Here is a 20,467-nt window from a genome sequence, read left to right on the forward strand (position 1 = left end):
AGGTACCTGATCCACACAGCGAGGACTCTGGTGCTGCCAGTGGACGAGCGAGCTGTGATCCCAGCATCGTTTGGTTTCCAGTTTCACATTTGTTTTTGTAGGACACAACACAAAACAGATTTGTGTTTTACTGGAACAAATCAGTGGAACAGATGCCGCGGCTTAGAGGATCAAGAACTTTTTCTTTTTGTCTCCCGCTTCATTACAAGAAGTTTAAACCTGCAATGTTTTCATTTCCAGGCAAAATCAACCCAAAAGCACGCGAGTTGTCCAAACCTGGCGGTCATGTGTTCAAATGAGGAGCCTGTGGGGACGGCGTGAAAGCCATTTGAATGTGTCACATGTTAGATTTAGTGTTTCCTGAGCAGTCGGACGCACACTCGGCTCATTGTAGACTTTTAACTGTTTCGCAGCCCCGTCACACTTCGCTGCTCCGCTCGGTCCTAAACCCGAGCTCCCTATTGAAGATCCAGACCCTGTCTCAGCTCTGAACACATTTCTGTGCCTGCGTTTTCCTTCTGTCAGCTGTTTGAGACAGTCGAAGGTGCCAACTGCTGAGGTGTCCGGCTGTCAAAATGTCAAAATGTCAAAATGTATGTCAATGTGACGGCTACGCAGGAGCTGCTAGCTAGTTTACGTCTTATAAAAGGCAATAAAATGCAGTATAAACAGTCTTTCCACTGGACTCTGGCTGTAGTTGTCAGCAGTTTGACTATGAGAGACATATGTCCTCCAACGTGTCCCCACAAAGCAAAATTATTCAACATTTCACAATAAAGCAAAGATTAAAGTCTGAAAAATGAACACAAATGTGTGTAACAAAACTTTGTCATCCTCTCGTGACCCTCTGCAGTACGACGTAGTAAAAACTAACTGACTCATCAGTATTATCAGTCACATGGGCCGAGTACTTTTACTTTTGATACTTCGCGTACTTCTACTGCACTTCTGTCTGAAGGGGATTTTGAAAGACAGACTTTGAGCGTTTTGTGGCGCTCAGTAAAAGTCGTGAGTCCTTCTTCTGTTTCGCTTTAACTCCTCAGTTTTTCTTATGTAACCTGCCGTCTCTGAGACAGAAAATATTCGTTTGAGGCAACCATTAGATGAGGCCGAGTGCTCGTCCGGTGAGTCGCCGTCCTCGGTGGTCCTCAGCCTCATGGCTCTTCGACTGCTTTAAAAAATGTAACTGCAGCACACGAGGACTCGTTTGTCACTTGGCTGTCAGAGATTCACCAAATATTAAACGTTTTCTTGTCAAACTGCCTTACGTTGCAGACGTTTTAACTGCTTCGGTTCTGCACGTGTTCTCATATTTTTCCTTTTCTGCAAGCCTCCTCCGTCTTGAATTGTGACTCGTTTCCATAAAGTCCAGTCACACCTGCTTCGTGTGGAAACGGCTGCTGCCTGGCAAACAGTGACGCTGCTGTAGTCAGGCAGTAATTCCTTTTGCTTTCTCTCATTTTTATTTGCACTAATTTGCAGAAAACTTTAACGACGGTGCAAACACACACACACACACGCTGTGGCTGCACATCGGCGAAACCCACCAGGGCTTCCTGTGTTTGTGGTCTCAGCAAGACGTAACTTTGTCCTCCTCGCGACAGTCGCAGCACGGAGCGGCACTCGGCGTTATTACTGCAATAAATCTGTCGGGGACATATTGGAATAAATGACCAGAGCTGTGAGTCAAATACCTTCATTAACTCCTAAAACACATCACCACAAGTTAAACTGAACAGTAAGTTCTCAGATTGGCTTTCTGCTTTCCGTTCAGACGCTGGTTTCCTTTGGTAACGTGTTTGGGACGCCCCGGATAATCTGTCACCTTGGACTTATTTCTGTTCGGCCTTTCTGAGCTCGCTGACGCTCAGCTCAGAACAATCTGAGACGCAGCTGTTTGGATCGCTTCATGTCAGGGGGAAGATGAGGAACAGGAGGGAAAAAATCTGCATATTCGAATCAACAAGCAGCTAATCAACGCACACACGCATGCACACATGCACACACACGGTATGGAAGACAGGACCTCACACTTTTAGGTCAGACTCTGCAGAGTTCATCCAGACTCCGCGGAGATCTACAGGCCCCACGAGTCCAATCCGACACGACACGCCGACGCCCTGAGCGCTGGCGGCCATCCAGGGTCAAAGGTCAAAGCCGCGTTCGCTGCTCAAAACAAAAGCCAGACGCAGTCACCCACTGAGACGTGGCACCTCTTTGGGTGTGCGGACTGTGGAGATCCAGTCTTAGACCCGTTTTTCAGGGGGCAACATGTGAGGTGTGCTTCACTGCACTCATAACTTCAGGTATTCACATCATTTTAGTGTCACGTCGTACCTTTTTGTCAGGTTGTGTTCATGTTGGTTTGAAAGATTGCAGATGCTTTCTTGTTGTTTTTTGTTTTGCATTTTGGATCAGGTTTGTGAACACACACTGTCACCACACTGTGCAACACCCTGCCCTCAGTGTATCTGCACGGCCCTTTGTGCTGCGTATACGCATGTTTGTGTATGTTTTATCATTAGCCAGCAGCAGCCTGTGCGAGCCCTGGAGCTCCTCCTCTGTTCACCACTGATAGAAGATAAAATCCTCTGTGTCGTACAAAACATAACAGCCCTAAACTGAACCGGGACCTGTTCCAAGGAGCAGGTTCAACACATCGTACAGCCAGAATCCATCCACATCGCACCTTTCACAGTAAACTTCCAGTACAAACACATTTACTGCCAATGCAGAAGGTAATGAAGCCAGAGTTCACATCCAGTGGTTGCCAAGCCAGGTAGAAAGCACGTTGGACCTAAACAAAATAAGTCAGTTCAATTCTTGGTTTGGCAGAATCGTTCAATATTAACGTTGCTGTCAGGTGAGACGCCTGAAATGTGCGAGCTTGCAGAACAGGAACCACATCAGTAGCAGCACCAGGTTTGGTGGATTCCAAACTTATCCAGATAACTCGGTAAACCTGCTGCGCAGCTTCAGCGATGAGCCTCAGCGGACTGGCCTAACTTCTCAAAGTCCGGGATTCTTCTTTAGTAGGCCGGGTCCTTCCAAGTTGGGTCCTACAGATGCATCACTGAAAAGGTTCCATCTTTGATGCATATTGCACCCGTTGTCGTCCCTCCTCTCTTGGCCGGCAGAGCATTAAAGGAGGGAGGGATTGCGGGTACTCGTCTGCATGAAAAATCCCTGTGCAAAGGACTCCGTCTTGTAGAACCTGAAGGATCCCGGACGTGAGAACAGTTTGAGGATCCTTCTTTGAACTCCAACAGAGTGATGCGTCAAACCCAGGAGAGCGTCTCACTGTGGTGAGTTTGAGCTCTCAGTTTTCACCAGCACAGTCCTGCTCATGACCGTGGCTCTCCTGGGGCATCTGGTTCTTGCTCTACCTGCTGAAGAAAAAGGAGCCTCACTCAGGACAAGAGTCAACAACTGATCCGCTTCATGTTAAACGAATAACAAGTGTTGTGTTTTTCGGGCAGATTTTTACTTTAAGCGGCTGAGCCCTCGCTGAGCAGGGACGCCCCCCACAGGTGTCGTTTGTCTGAGTAAAATGCTGATGGTCTCGGGAGGCAGAACAAGAATTTCCATTTCACACTTGGGTGGAAATCCAGATTGGCTGAGCTCGCCCCACAGGGCCCTTTCAATGGCCTAACTTATGCCAAGTAAAGTCAATCATGGAAGGAAAAACCGGCCGACTTTTCCTATCAGAGTGAGTTATGCAAAGTGAAAACGAATAAATAAATCATCGCTCTGCTCTTCCAAGTGGGCTGATAACAAGCTGGAAATCATACAAAGTGCAGTGTAACTATGAGACCTTTGTAAGGATTCAGCCTTACAGCATGTGACAGACGTTTTATGGCCTTCAGGGTTATGAGTACAGACTTTTTTGTTTAAGCTCAGGCCCCCTGCAGTCCTGGCAGCAGTTCATGTTTTGAGGCAGATTTTCCAAACCTTAACCTGCCGAGCCACAGGGAGCCCCGTCTTTGTGAAGCCCTGCATGCTGCGCCACATACACTATACGCATTCTGCTCATTTTCAGATATCAGGTTTCTGCTCCGTGAGGCCACCGGCCACACAAAGCAACACGCTGGTCGGTGGAGACAAATGTGGAAATCAAAGCAACCTTTCATGCAGACAAAAGGCTTAAAGGAAGTTGAGAGAGGAAGGAGGATTTTGTAGTTTAGGTCTGAATATAAAGTACAAAATTCTCAAATCTGGGGTTTCTTTAGTGAATCCATGTGCAAAATAAGAGGATCTAGAGATGAAGTATAAAAGCTCCATCAGTGACTGTATGCAACCTGTGACGTCCACAGGTACATCAGGCCAACACTGTTTCACTAAACTCACCTGATATGTGGGGACAGGAATACTTTCATTTTGTAGTTTTTGTAATTTAAATCACCAGCAAAACCTGAATGATGCATAAACATTTTGATTCCAATCAACTGCAGGCTGAAGTGCTCACCTGATGCACCTGAAGCAGGAAACCAAAGCAGAGGCGACATAACTGCAGAGGAAGCCAGTGTCACAAGGGGACATACAAAACTCTTGCAATAAGCCTCATGGCTGAGGAATGAAACGTGGCGTCAGATGAGAGAAAAGCATCCCTATACAACACAGCTTCTTCTCTGAGGTCCACCTGCTCTGCGCTGACCCCAGACCTGCTGGTACCACCTGCCTTCCTGCAAAGAAACCTTTAACTTTGTGTGAAGTGCTGCTTCTGGGATTTGTCATACTGCAGCTGCTAGAATCTGCTGAATCAGGTTTGTGGATGTCACATGTTCCTGGTGAGCAAAGTGGACACCGGCTGACGCTGCGTTCATGTTACATAACGGGCAGCAAGTGTCGAAGCTCAGGCTGTAATCAGCTGAGGGGAGGGATCAGCTCAGGAAAACAGAAAAGAGTCTCTCGCTGTGTTGCAACTGTTGCCTTAAAAATGTTTGGGGTTTTGGTGGTTCTCATTTTAAGCACTTGTTCTGTTTCTGTCCCTCCCAACAACCTGCTCTTTTGTTTACGCCAAATGAAAAGGAGACGTAAACTGCACGACTTCCTGTGCTTTAGGGCCCATTTCCTGTGGAGACCCAAATGCAGGTTCCAGGTCTGGGTTTTAAACTTTGAATCTCACATTTTGGCTCCCGTTCAGTCCTGGAAGCAGTATTAGTCGTGTCATCAGAACGTGTCGTATATTTCAGCTTTAAAATTCTAACAAGCTTCCACGCAGCAGTGGAGATAAATCCCAGGCCGCTGCTGCAGAACCTTCGGGTATCATATAATACATCTGCTGTGAGCATCTTCTCTTCCAGGTTCCTGCTGAATATATTAGTGTCTTAAATCAGCAGTCTGATGCCTGCAGCACACGGACAGATAAAACCTACAGACCCACTTAAGTCAGTCATTGGTGTCACAGTGGACTGAAATACATGAAAAACCACAGGATGTTTCTCAAAGCGCAACACGGCAAGTAACGTTCAAGTGCTCCACAGAAACGTCTGTAATTTAAAGACCCATCATGACAGACACCAGATTCAACTCACGGTGGGCTGTTCGTCTGCATGAACATCCAAACGCACTTACATAAGATGAGATGCACCCAGAGGGAAAGATGATGTGCAGCAGTGCAAAGCAGGAAAAGTACAGCTACTGCAATAAAAAACAACCAGAATTGTTGGTGTACATGACGGCTACGGCGTAAACCATGTTAGGATCATGACATTAGTTTTGATCCGGTTGGATTTTACTGCACTGATCACATCATCAGGAGCCTTTCTGTTCCACAGGAATGTCATGTGAGTACGTTAGTCAGGAAAACAGATTAATGTTCATTACATCTGTGGTGGATCGTGTTGCATCTTTCCCCACAGACGGGAGGTCCAGGTCCCGGTGGAAGTGGTTCCTTCTGAATCTCCAGACTAACAGCTCCAATCGGCTCCCAATAAATTCTTCTTACAGGTCAAACTCATGTCTGATTGGATGGAAATAAACGACAACAACAATTGAGATTTTGATGCTGCTAAAGACACACACACACAAAATAACTCATTGCATTCTGCTATAAAGACATTTGTACATGCAAACTTTCTTTCAAACTGTGTAAACACACACACATACACACAAACCCAGAACTCCTCCCCCTCCTCCTCATTTTACATCACAGAAAACCAGAAGACAGAACCAGACTGAGAGACGTGTTGGGGCAGAGGAAGACTCAGGCTCAGTGACGTCTCTTCATCTGTCTGTGTGTTCTCTGCAGAGACAGAAACCCAATGAGACAGAGACAGATGAAGAGAGACAGACAGCAGAGATCCTCCTCTCAGCTGTGAAAAGCTGCAGAGACACTCACACAGAGACGAGCTTTAGACTTCAGAAAAAGACGAGCGTGTGGAGACACGTGACGTCCACACTGGGTTCAGATCAGGTGGAAACAGACAGTGAAGGACGTGTCAGTGATCTGTCGACATTTGTCTCATAGTGTCCTTTAGGTGAGACAGATCACTCCTGTAATGTTGGGTTTTTGTCCTCATCTGAATCAAAGGTCCAAAGACAGAAGGTGTCTGCTGTACAGATTTTCAAAAAAGCCGACTTGAACTGTCGAGGTCTTCACGGGTTCCTTCAGCTCCCTTCAGGAACTGAGCTGCACAGAGTGAACATATAGACCACACATAACAATAATAATATATAACACGTCAACAAACCTTGAAGACCTCTCAAACTTCAGATGAAGTGAGAATCAGCGAGACTTGTGCTGCACATCCACACAGCTGCACGTTCAGCTCTTAACACAGCTCATGTGTTCAAGTGTTAAGGGAAGGCACACTTGAAAGTAGTAGGAAATAACAAGACAACCGCTGACAGCTTTTATAAATGGAGGACATATGCTCATATAAATATATACAACCATTTGTATATATTAGGCTTTGAAGCATCTCCAGAAACTGAAGCTCATGACCTTCACAAAGGCAGGATTTATTGCATTAGTCGTGTGTGTCTCATCATTTGGCGGCTGAGTGTATCTTCTTCTTCCTTTTATTTCAGGGCGTTCAGCGGCAATGAAGTGACCCCGCGAGGACGACCTCACAGCTTCCATTGGACGAAAGACGACAGCAGAGTAAGCGACTTGTTTCTGGTTGGTTTCTGTGTGAGCCGAGTCAGAGCTGGAGGTCAGATTCCTCTCAGTTTTGTCTTATTAACGCTCCTAACGAGGCTCCTCGTGAGCTCACAGTAGATCAGTTTGTGTGTGGACGCTCTGATGGAAGCCTGAAAGTCTGAGGCCTGATAAACATGAACAGCCTGCAGTGTAACCCACACGTGGATGCCGAGGGCATCGTGGACGTGCTCGACTCCACGGTTTATTGATGAACGTAATCAGATAAGGATTATGTTCATCATCTTGCCAGTACACACAGATGTGTGTGTGTGTTTGTGTGTGACAAGGCAGATGGTTTTCATCTTTTGCAGAAGATGATGAATGTGTGCTCAGACTCAAAGTGTTTGTGCAGGGTTGTGCATGTGTGTGTTGGAACGTACAGATGTTTGTATCTTCTAAGTACTTAAGCAATGGGAGTGTGTGTGTGTGTGTGTGTGTGTGTGCGTGTGAAAAGCCCAGATGTTTGTGTCTCCTCAGGAAAACAGAGATGTACACCGTGTGCAAAGAGTTTATGTCAACAGATTTCAGCGATTCAGTTACTTCAGAGTCTTTTAATCTTCGCTCTGGCTCGGCCTGAACACACAGGAACTGTGGATGTCAGCACATAACACAACACACAGCGGGGATGAGGAGGACGAAGGGGGACGACAGACAGGGAGAGACGAGCGAGGGAGGTCTGCCGAATGAGTTAAAACTGAGGAAACTGAGCCACAGAGCGACGGAGGCGGGAGGGTGGAAGAGATAAAGAAATCTGAGAAGATGACAAAAGGAGGCGACGGGAGACCCCAGCGATCTGAAAAATGGACGACTGAGACATGAAGCCGGAGGAATGACAGCTGCAGAGGAGGACACTCTCCCTCTTCCCTTTCACCTACATCCTTTTTTCCTATTTCCTGTGGAGGAAGTGGATGTCCGTCCTCCTGCGTCCAACATTAGACACTGATGTTGGACCAAAAGGCCTGGCTCACAATCTCCGTTCCAGTTCATCCCAAAGGTGTTGGATGGGGTTGAGGTCAGGGCTCTGTGTGGGCCAGTCAAGTTCTTCCACACCAAACTCATCCAACCATGTCTTTATGGAGCTTTGCTTTGTGCACTGGGGCACAGTCATGCTGGAATAGAAAAGGGCCTTCAACAAACTGTTGCCACAAAGTTGGAAGCATAGCAAAATGTCCAAAATGTCTTGGTGTGCTGAAGCATTAAGATTTCCCTTCACTGGAGGTCAGGGGCCGAGAACAAACCCTGAGGAACAGCCACATACAGAGGTGTGTCTGGATACTTTTGTCTATATAGTGTATCTCAAGTGGCCTCAGGATCCCCCAGGAGAAGCTGGAAAACATTTGGGATGTCTGCTGCTGTCTGAATACGCTGCTCAGCCTGCTTCCACCGGGACCCGAGCCCAGACAAGCAGAGGAAAATGGATGGCACTGAATTCATGCTGTGGCTCAGACACTTCATTTCCAACACTTCAGAAGTTGAGCCACTGGTGTGATGCGAGGATCACATCTTATTTAAACAGTATTTCAGGGATGTCAGCAGCCATTTCAGTGCACTTATTGTAAGCATTTGGAAAGAAGATTGGTTTTAAAAGCTTAAATATGACATTTGTTGGGCTTTTCTTTCATGGCAGTTTGTGACTGATATGACAAAAGACTTTGTAAAGATCACATTTACCCACCACCCTGAGCATTTTGCCTCCAAAGCGTCGCATTTCTGCCTGTCTCTCCCCGTCCCTTCTTTCCTAACATGCTCCTCCTTTTCTTTCCTGTCCAAACTAAATGTAAACATTTTGACAGAGCAGAATGTTGAAAGCTCGTGTTAACACAACTCGAGTTCAGGGCTAATTCACTCACTTAAAACAACAATCGATCAGATGACCTGAAAACAAAACCTCGTCCTGCCTCTGCGGCGTGTTATCAGCAGTAATAAGTCACATGTTTGGCTTGTCCAGGAGCACAACCAGCTTAGAGGCTCAGCCCAGCACTAAACACCCCATCGACTGCCAGGTGTGGTCCTCCCCTCGTCCTCCACCTCCGACCCTCTGACTGGGCGTGTGTGTCACATGTTATGATGCCCCAATTTAAAACTTCACTTTGAGGCATTTCAGCGTCGCACTTGGCATCGAGGGCTACCCCAAGATGCTTTGTGATCGGCTCGAGAGGAAAGATAAACATTAGAAGGCGGTGATGCAACGGCGAACTGGAGGAAGAAAAAAGATGGCTGTCCACGCCGTTGATCCCAGTGTTCAGAGCCAAACCTTTCTCGTAAAAATTTGTTTATGCACTAGTTTACTTTGAAAAAATGTAATTGGTGCCAGGATGTTCTTTCCTCCAGGTCTAACCACAAGTCAACAGCACTAAGAAGATCTGAAAATGCCCAAATAATTAGGAATTTGTTGTTTAGAGCATTTCTTGCAACTCAACAACTCACAAAATCATGCAAACAATTAAAGGGAGTCGGGAGACAAAGAAATCCTCACGTGTTTGAAAGAGGAACACGAGAAAATTCAGTTCGGGTGCAGACGCTCGAGGCTGAGCTGCTGCGGTTCAGTTTATTCAAGGTGAAAAGGCTCACAGGACGCCATGAGTCAAACAGTCCCAAACAGGCAAACGATATCCACAAGAGAGCAGCTAAGAAATCCAAAGTCCAAAGACAGACAAGGTCAGGGACAGCAAACAAACATCCAAACTAATCAAAAGGCTGGAATGTGACGAGCAGACTGAAGGACAAAACATAAATACACAGAAGGGAATCAGCGACAGGTGAAACTCATCAAGGGAGGCACAAAGGCAGGAAGTGTAAAGCAAAAGTGAATGCAAAAATAAAACAACAACTGAAAACCAAAACCATGACAGAAATAGCTGATTCTGGTCGCCATTTAATGTATAGTTCAGCTGAAAGAGCGAGTTCAAACGGCTGCTAAATGCTGGCAGACGAGCTGGTACAAACTGACTCTTCATGCAAGGACACAAACAGCTGAATGTGTTGTGATCATCACAAAAGATCTGGTTCAGAGTTTGTTTTGCCCAGAATGTTTGTGGTCCTGAATAAGAACTGGAAAGACTGAATGAAACTCTGAGCAGCTGCATCTCAGTGAGAATAACTCATGACCAATATGCTTTACAACCATGGCTGCACGTTGTGTCTTCAGGCCGTGCTGCATAGCTCTTCACATAAGTCATCTGTGACCTCTGACCCCTTCAAAATGAGCCAATCGCCTGTCAGCTGGCACTGAGCCAGAGGTGGCGACCACGTGTCAGCGATGATCTAAAACTGGACGAAAACATGCAAAAGCAACTTCAGAGCGAGCCAAGGATTTGCACAATCATATCCTCTCTGGTTCTCCCTTCATTTGGTCTTGATGTCTTTCATCCAGCAGCTTCTGACAAGCTAACTCGCGTGGTGCGACTCTCTGCAGGCAGAAACTCGCCCGTTTGCTGCTCGGAATACGACAGAAGATCTTTGATGGATTTTGTTTACTTGGAAATTGAGTAAAGTCCCTGTGGAGGATTCAAAGTAATTTAAAACTGCCTTCTAATGATCACAGATGATCTGTGAGCCACAGGCAGGCAGACAGGCAGGCAGACAGACAGGCAGGCAGACAGACAGGCAGACAGGCAGACAGACAGACCTGCAGACAGGCAAGCAGGCAGGCAGACAGACAGGCAGGCAGAAACATAAAAACAAGTAGAGGGAGATGAGCCAAACAAGAGGACGGATGTTAAGAGGAGCACAAGATAACATAAAACATGTTACACACACACACACACACTCACACACAGGACGTTCCTCGGTCTTGTTTTTGCTGTTTTTCATAAAACACAAACAGGACTGGAGCTGTTTCCCATATGGCAGGAGCTCTCAGCTCACTTCTGACGGTTAAACAATGTCAGAGGGCCACGTATGTGTTGTGCCCCAGTCGGCTCTCAGTCCGTGGACCCTCTGTGGGACACCTGGACCCCGATCAATAATCACACCAAGTCGTGATCTCTCAATGTTGCTTTCAATTCAGTTGTTGCCTTCGATGTCTGATCGTCACAAAGGCTCGTACTTGTTTCTGATCCCAATCGCAGACTCTGGCTCCAAATGATGTCACCAGAACAAGATGGCAGCACTTGGTGCGAAGTGGAGACAGGTCGGCCATCTTTATGTCAGTGTATTTGTATCATCCACCCACCCGACATCCCTCCTACCTATTCATACTCTGTCACCTGACTTCCTCCTTTGCTCTCATCATCACTGCCGTGGCCACTAGAGGCCGCCACACTGTAAACATCAGCTGTTAGAACACTCTTAAACAATCGACCGACGGTGACTTTTTCGTTCCGCTGATTCTCGCATGAGGCCCGCTGACGTCCCCTCCTGAGCTTCTGGAGCTTCGGAGCTGTCGCTTACAAACCTATTGGTTTGATGGCTCCGGCCCCAGTGCGACTGAGAGAAGGAACCGATCATTACAGAATCAGGACCCGGCGAACGTGGAAGTAGAAATCAGGCTAATTACAGAGAGCTGGAGGAGAGTGATTACCAGTGAGACCACATTCAAAACCGCTGGGACACCACCGCACTGTGAGAGGGAGGAGAGGCCCGTAATCACTTCCTTATGTGTGTGTGTGTGTGAGAACATGTAAGTGTTTGACGTGTGTCAGCTGGCGTGTACTTGTGTGTGTGTGTTTGGTGTCACAGACGATGTACAGGCCCCTTGTGAGGGTCTGCTGCATGCTCACAGGTCTGCAGCCGGACCAGGGACACACACACAGGGACACACACACACACACACAGAGACACACACAGACACAGACACACACACACACACACACACAGGGACACACACACACACACAGAGACAGACACACACACAAACACACACACACACACACACACAGGCACCAACCTCCCGTCTCTTCACCACATGGGACCCCGTAAATCACTTTCAGGTCAAGGCTAATTTTTTAAGACCAGATCTCACCCCATCTTTTGTCCAGACACCCCATAAGAAACACACACACACACACACACACGCTCATCCCCCCTGGATTCTTCACCACTCGAGGAATGCGCCTCCCTCACTTCACATTCGAAACACATTCCAGATTTGATTTATTTTCCGTACATCAGTAAAGCCGTAATTAAAACTTTTTCACATGTTCTCTGTTGCTTTTACTCAAGTGGTTCTGCGTCAAAGTGAAACAAGAAGCTGCAGATTTTCATTCCAGCCAAACAGCGCAGCAGCTGCAGCCTGCGGCCTGCGCGCCTCCACCCGACCGGCAGCCCATTAATCACCAGTGAAATCAGCTGGTCTGGAGCCAGTTTCAACGAAACAGCAGGATCTGAAAAACGGTTTTAATTTGATGAAAGGAGCACACAGAGGAGATGTGCCTCCAAAGTGGTGTGAAACATGAGTGGAAAGAAGTGGAAAGAATTGGGGCGGAGTTTGGACGAGCAGCCGACTTCACAGAATTACTTTTGAAGGTTTCTTCTTTTCATAATTACGACCAAAATCTCATGCCAAAGGATCTTTAAAACATAATTCTGGTTTATTACACCAATGCCACTGGATCTTATTTCCAGATTCCACACTTGAACTTGATGCTTTGATCACATGTTCCTGCAGTGTGGACGAATAATCTGACGTCACCCTCATGTCAAACCTTTGTGATACTACAGCTGCTCAATCGAAGTGTTGTTGAGAAAAGTATCAAAGAGAAAGGTTTATATTTCCAACTACGAAGCTGACTTTTCTCACACGCTGATTTTCTCTTCCTCCCTGCATTCACATGTAACTCTTCTCTTTCTGCTCCATTTCTCTTTTTCCTACAGCTCTTTCTCTTTCTCAGTGAAGACGCCTCAACATCCAGCAGCTTCAGCTGTGTGTGTGTGTGTGTGTGTGTGTGAGATGTCGACCTACTTTAAACAGCTCATTTACAGGAGTACAAGGTGTGCCGGGATGTTAAACACTTTGACTCCACACGTGTTTCACTCTGCATATTCAGGTTTATAATTACTACTCTTTTGTGTTAAATATTCCCCTTTTGTGTTATTTCTGCAGCATTTTCCTGTCTGAAAGAACTCCCTGTATCTTTTACTTGGAGAAAAAGTAGTAATGCCACTGTGTAAAATTACTGCTAGATAGATAGATACTTTATTGATCCCTAGGGAAATTCAAGACTACAAATAAATAGTAAATAGTGCTACAAGTAAATAGTCTTGCATTGAAGAGTTCACTTAAGCAAAATAGCAAAAGTGCTTGATGATCAGAATGGTCCCTTTCAGAGAGTTAAATTATTATACATCATAATACTGGATGTACTTGAGTATCATTACTGGTGCTTTAACGCAAAACAGTTTGGGGTCAGTCATCCAACAGTTGGAAGGTTGTTGGTTCAAACCCCAGCTCCAGCTGCATGTCAAACAGGATCGTTTTTGGAGACTTAAAAACAACTCCAGCTCCAACTTTGGATACCACAACTCCCCTTCCTCCTCCACCTCCTTACTGGAAGTCATATTTAAGGTGCAGTTTCTGTCTGCTGACTGGAAGGTTCAGAGGTTTGTCAGCGGACCTTGTGACAACATTTTTGTCAGGTGAGGAGATTAAAACAAACGATGCAAAGGACTGAAACAGCTGCATTTTGTTCCCCGCACCTGATTTGTGAACTGACATGTTGAAAAACGCTGTAAGAGGGCAGACAGGTGGATGATGATGCGACAGCGCATACAGAATTTATGCTTATGTTTGACGGCTGTGTTACATTCTTCACATAGTGTGTTACAGCTGGCTAACGTGGCGCTCAGCCAGGGCTGCACTACGTTATTCTGCTGCGCTCAGCCATCACCACTGAGATTCTTAACATCCATATTCAGCATCTACAGGGCAGGAAGGTTATATCAGGATATACACAGCTGCCAGAGTTTAATCATCCAACTTTAAACACACACATGTACACACTTACAGATACAGTAACAGCAAACAAGTCTCTGCGTGCTGCATGTCTCAGATGTTTGAGCAAACACCTAAAATCAACTGTGTGTCAACTTTAAATGACATAAATAATGATCACCTTGTAAAACAAAAGACACTTGGCTTTCTGTGCGGTGTAAGTACTTAGCTAATGGGTTAACTTTGGTTCTTAATGATCAGTCCTAACGGCTTGTCTTTGCGTTCCTAAACTCATGGCTGTGAAAGCTTATGAAAGCCGAACTAGAACCGTAACCCTGATAGTTCTAACGGTACTCGTCCACTTGTCATACTTTTATACGTGTTTGGAATATACACGATACTGCCTGTATCCATGCCTGCCTGTTTCTAACACTGATGTTAGCTTCCCCAACAGGCTAACATTGATGCGAGCTTCTCCAACAGGCTAACATCAGAATTAGCTTCCCCAACAAGCTAACATTGATGCTAACTTCTCCAACAGGCTAACATCAGAATTAGCTTCCCCCAACAGGCTAACATTGATGCTAGCGCCTCCAACAGGCTAACATCAGAATTAGCTTCCCCAACAGGCTAACATTGATGCTAGCGCCTCCAACAGGCTAACATCAGAATTAGCTTCCCCAACAGGCTAACAATGATGCTAGCATCTCTAACAGGCTAACAACAGTGTTAACTTCTCCAATATGCTAATATCAGGATTAGATTCTCCAGCAGACTAAGATCAATGGCAGCTTTTTCCAACAGGCTAACATGGCTGTTAGCTTCTCTATCAGGCACAATACAACCCAACAGATCTATGCTCTGTGACCTTTGACATAAACAAGGTGGCTTATTTTTTAGTTTCCTTGTACAGAGCCAACAGCGACGGTGCTGCCATTTTTGGCAGTTAAAATAAGTTTAGGACAAGGTCTGTGCCATCCTAACTTAGGCAATGCTTAAAATGGGACAATTCCAAAGTAGCTAAATTCTTTCAGGATTTGAAATGGATGCAATTTCTGTTTTGTCATACCAAAAACCATAAATGTCATCCTATGTTAAGATTGGACTTTGGACTGAATTCTGTACTGAGGCACCCAGTTTCTCCATCCAGTGTGTACTTGCTATGTTGATGTTGGCATCAGGACCAGAGTTTTTCCTTCCACTCTGGGTACGACTCTAAGCTACTCTTAACTGCTTACATCGGGAGCATTTCTGCAGTAGTTCAAATCCTCGTCATGGAGGAGCTGAGTCGAATGTGAAAGATCTTGATTTGAGCAAGACAACAACTCTAGCAGAAGTTCAAGATGATCATACAAATTCATGTTTATTCACATCAGCAATGGTTTTGGTAAGATTCCGACTAACATGTTGTTGTTTTTGTTTCAACCAAACTCAAGTGTTCACAGGAACCGCATTAAAGACTCAGAACAGCTGGCGTCCACACTGAACGTGGGTGTTACTTCGATGTTATCGGGTTATACTTGTTTTCTTTTGATGTGCAGTAAAAACTGGACAGGATGCCTGTAGTTCATCACCTACTGACCTATTTTACTCACTTTACTACATTTTGTTATGTTTCTGCACTGTCACACCACAAATGCTTTTATGGTCATTTTCTTATGGGCTAATTCTACTGTTGTCGGGATATTTTACATAATACGTTAAATTTCTGAGCTGCTGTTGGCACTGGGTGAGAGCTCCACAGGGTCCATCATTGTCTGTACTGAACTTCATGTTCATGCCTGGACCGACTCACTGACCGACATCACCATCCCAGAAACATGCAGCTAGCCTGCTAAAAATGTGATACCCCGCCATCTGAGCTGCACAGCCTTTGAATCCATCTAAAAATATATAAAGTTATAAATGCAGTCCATCTGGGTACCAGCATGTTTCAGTATGTTCCTTTATGATTTGTCTCAGAGATGTTGTTTTTGTGTCGTGTTCTGGATTGCATGAGAGTTAAGTGTGGTCTTGTTGATTTAAATGCTTTAGGGAGGGAGGGTGCGCTTGTGTGTGTGTGTGGAGGAAGTGGGAACAGACAACAATACTAAAAAACACAAGTGGCAACAACAGTATAAAATAAAAACCAGTGCGTGAAACTGAATATTTATTCAGATGTTGCACTCATGGCTTCTCTGCAGCTTCTCTTACCAAACCAAAGAGCAACCAGCTTGTGTGAGCAGGAACTGGCGTGGCTGAATTCCTCATTGAAGTTCATCCATCTATTAACAGATCGTCGATCACTGAGCGAATCAGGGTTGAGTGTGTGTCGGAGTGTGTGCGTCAGCTGGGCCTGTGAATGCTGACGTGGATCTGCTGATGCGTGATTAAAATCGTCCCTCCTGTAACTACTTTTCTGTCCAGGATGTCGGTGAAGCTGCGATTCGACTCTCCCTCAGATGGAGGTTTGGTCCACAGGAGCCGCTCCTTCACCGGGTTCAGCTCCGTGACTGGACGACGGCGGTGAGTGAGACACTGTTACAGCCAATCAGAATGCAAGTGATGGTGACCTTTACTAAACTAACTGCAGCCTGAACTAATAACACAAAAGTTTGTAGGGCGTCAAATTTATTCCCAAAATTGTCAGGATGGAGGAATGGAGCTGAGTGAAAATACAGAAACTTTGGCCATTTTGACTTTGTGCCGGCTGCTCTTCGTACTGCAAAACGATCAAAGAGGGGAAATAAAGTCAGCGGCTGTCCTTTAATATGTAAAGTGTATCGTGTTGTGTGGAGGGAAATCCCTTCATCCTCAGGCGAGCCTGTTCCTCGTAGATGGGCGGACAGTGAACGCACCACAGACTGTCACATGTTGTTTCTGAATGAAGAAACAACAAACAACAAACACGCAGATGCCAACCGTGAGTCCCTCGAGGGACACAGAACAACAACATGTCACGTTACGAGTCGCAGAGCTGGAATGCACTTCCTGTTATTGTTATATCTTAAACACACACACACCCCATTCATTCCTGAGAGTCTCCTCTGCGTTCCCGCCCTCACAGACTAACACCATGTGGTCTTCCATGCTTCTTCATTAAGGGGCTTTGATGGTGACAGGATGTGACACAAACGCACCACACACACTGACAGGGACAGCAAATTTCACACGCAGTGAAAAACACTTTTATAGCCCAGTCCGTAATTACAGAGGACATCTGTGACAGAAATATGGCAGATGAAAACACCGTACAGATGTGTGTGTGGACACAAACACTGACACAAAGAGCCTTACAGTACTCAGTTTTCTGCATTACACAGGCATCACTACTTCACCAGCATCTACCCGTACGCAGTATCCCCACCCAAAAGAGTTGGTGTGTTTACAGACTGCTGCACTGAGGCACACGAGGCCTCATCGTCCTGCGCTCGTCTCAGTTTGATCCAGCTGAAAGCAGAGTGCAGAGCTCACTGTCATCTTCGCCATAGCTGTGGTGTGAACTTCGCCCTCCAGTTAGGTTGTCGTTTTTAGTTTAGTGGGCGGCCCTTAAATCTACACTGTATGACATTTCTGCTCATTCTGATGCCAAGTGTGATCGTCCCGGCAGCCCACAGGCAGAAACCTCCCGTGTTTGTGTTGCTGTAAGCCTGGAAATCAGCGGTCGTCCGCTTTCGAAGGATTTCTGATGTCGAACAGCAGTCTGTACTCTCTCCACCCGCCCCTGACATGATGCTTTCACAACAGAATACTTTCAGTCAGTAAATCGCGCACTCTGTCTCTTCACGTACGTTTAGGCCATCCTCTACCCCGAACTCTCTCCGCTCCAAAGCCATGATGGGAGGCAAATCTCCCAGGATGCACCTGTCTCCCAGCAGAGGGGGAGGAGCTAACTGGTCTCTGCAGCCGGATCAGGTCGACAGGGTCTTCCTGGCGCTACGCAAAGGACTCAAGTATGTTCTCTGCTAGTGAGCTAAAGTATGTGCATACTGCAGACGTGGCAGTACACATAATTTAACTCTGTGATCTTAATGAGGCTCAATGTGTATTTTAATATTCCACATGTACCACATAAGAATCACACATGTTGCTGATGTGTCCGTCTGCAGGGAGCTCCTGGAGGGTCACCACGCAGAGATGGACTTCCTGTCGTCACAGCAGAGGGAGACCAAGAGAAACTCCAGACTGGTGAGGACAGAGAAGAAGTGTGTGTGTGTGTGTGAGAGAGAGAGAGAGAGAGAGAGAGAGAGAGAGAGAGAGAGAGAGAGAGGGAGGGTCAGTTCAGTGTCAGTGGTTTGGTTTGTTTTCTGGCTGGTTATGATGACAATAATGACGACGATGATGTGTTCTCTGTTTCCAGGCTTTCCTCTATGACCTGGAGAAGGTAACACACACACACACACACACACACACACACACACACACACCTGAGACTAAACCAGTATTTTCCAAACTGTTTCACACCAAGGAACCCTAAAGTTACACAAATTAGACCACAGATATTTTATTACAGAAAGCGTATGACCAAAACAGGGAAGCCACTAACGATTATTTTCATAATCGACTAATCTGCCGATCATTTCCACGATCAATCGTAGACTAAAAAAATTGTCAAAAAATTACATTCTCATCAGTTTTCCCAGAATCCAAAGTGTTCAAATGTCTTATACTGTCCAACCCACAGTCCAAAACCTAAAGACTCTCAATTTACTGTCATAAACAAAGACAAAAAAAATCTGCAAACCCAGACATTTAAGAAGCTGTTTGACAAGATGGCAAAACAGTCACACATTCTGTTACTGTGTCACTTATGGACAGAATTATAGCAAAAATAAAGTCTTCCTCTTTTAGCTGCGGACCCCCTGGAGCCATCGAGGTCCCCCATGGGTCCCCACACCCCACTTTGAGAACCCCTGGCCTAAACAGTCTGAAAAAGCTACTTGTTGTGTTTCTGCTTTCACAGGAGATAAGAGCGTTGGAGAGATACATACGAAGATTAGAGTTTCAAATCAGCAAGGTACGTTTACATCCTTGTCCTCAGGGTTTGATCTCGAGTCGCGGTGATGCGGATTAACTGATGGAGGCGACTGCTCTGAAGTGAGATCTGTTTGTGTGGTGCTTCAAATAAAAACTTTTCACACTTTTGAATTAACTGGACGAACCTCGGTTGTATTTTCGTGCAACAAAATCTGTTGGCAAACAAACAAAACGCAGAAACTCGAGTTTCGTTCAACAGTCCGCACGAAGTTCGGCCACCTGATTTTCTTGTTAAACTGATGCAGGTGAACTTCGTCTTGTGGAAATAAGCGCTCGTGTGTCGGTGTTTCTGAACACACACACTCCTCTCAGTCTGTGCTTCCTGTGCGCCGTCTCGGCAGGTGGAGGAGCTCTACGAGACGTACTGCATCCAGTGGAGGTTGTGTCAGGGAGCGGTCAACATGAAGAGAGCCTTCTCACTGTCTCCGTCCACCAGAGCGTCCAGAGAGAGTCTGCTGGAGCTCAATCGCAACCACAGACACAGCCTGCAGGTACGTGACGTGTGCGTCTGCGCATTCGCCGTCCAGTTTCATGTCCCGAGGAGTACGTTTGACGTGGACCAGTGCAGAGATGTCCTCTCTGAGTCAGACTGTCAGATATCAGCTCACCGGACACCCCGGATGCAGTGAAGCGTGGCAGCCTTGTGTGCTGCTATTTTCAATTTAAGAGGCAAACCCAAGGATTATGGGCCAAATAAATTAGTTTCAGTTTCTTTTTAGTTTCAATTTTTCATTTGTCTCTTTCTGCTGCTGTCTCCTTGTCTGGCAACAAAACTTTTCTCATTTCAACTAGGAAGCAAACACTCCATTCACTAGCAAACAAACTGCATCTTGTCTGCACAATGGATGGATGGACGGATGGACGGATGGATGGATGGATGGATGCTTTCTGTCCTTCCTGCTCTTGTTGTTAAGGATGTGTGGGAATAAGGACCTGAATGCAGGCGCTGAGGCACAACAGGTCAATAAATTGAAATTCAGATCAACAGGCTGCAGTCAAACGCGACACAGGAAATCCAAGCTAGCAAACAGACTCAGAGGGGCAGAGGAAGGTCAGGCAGGTGAGCTGAGGGACCAGGTGAGCAGGACAGGTGGGAATACCTGAGGGCATCAGGTTTACAGAAACACATGACTGTCTCTGGGAAAGTGAGAAACGGAAGCAGAGACAGGAGGGCAGACGTTCTGGCACCGAGGTGTAAATTAACAGGCAAAGATAGCTACAAATGTTTTATTCATTAAAAAAGCCGTCTATATTCTGGAAAGATAAAATGTAATGTGTAAGTAGGCCACAAAAACCCAGACAAATATTCTCTGACCCTGGATTAAACTTTTACTGACGCTCACACAGGAAGCCCTGTCGGTGTGTGTGAACGCAGCCTGATGGCAGCTGCTGGAAAACAAACATCTGATGATCCGTACTAAACGTTCCTGATGTGT

At 46.0% G+C, this 20,467-nt stretch overlaps 1 protein-coding gene across 3 annotated transcripts in view; it reads left to right on the plus strand.

Moving 5' to 3' along the window:
* The window catches only part of ripor3 (RIPOR family member 3), a 36,299-nt gene that overhangs the window by 3,475 nt on the left and 12,357 nt on the right, over positions 1-20,467 (plus strand). For 2 of the 3 annotated variants that reach the window (XM_046385038.1, XM_046385036.1), the window contains exons 2-8: positions 7,033-7,105; positions 16,422-16,520; positions 17,792-17,947; positions 18,104-18,182; positions 18,355-18,378; positions 18,958-19,011; positions 19,373-19,522. In XM_046385038.1, coding sequence (XP_046240994.1) covers positions 16,423-16,520; positions 17,792-17,947; positions 18,104-18,182; positions 18,355-18,378; positions 18,958-19,011; positions 19,373-19,522 — 561 coding nt within the window. In that variant the 5' untranslated portion in view covers positions 7,033-7,105; position 16,422. Of the gene's footprint in view, positions 1-6,116; positions 6,480-7,032; positions 7,106-16,421; positions 16,521-17,791; positions 17,948-18,103; positions 18,183-18,354; positions 18,379-18,957; positions 19,012-19,372; positions 19,523-20,467 lie in introns of those variants that run through there. The other variant, XM_046385037.1, reaches the window with a different exon arrangement.

Source organism: Scatophagus argus, chromosome 3, assembly GCF_020382885.2.
Source record: "Scatophagus argus isolate fScaArg1 chromosome 3, fScaArg1.pri, whole genome shotgun sequence".
Classification (NCBI taxonomy): domain Eukaryota; kingdom Metazoa; phylum Chordata; class Actinopteri; family Scatophagidae; genus Scatophagus; species Scatophagus argus.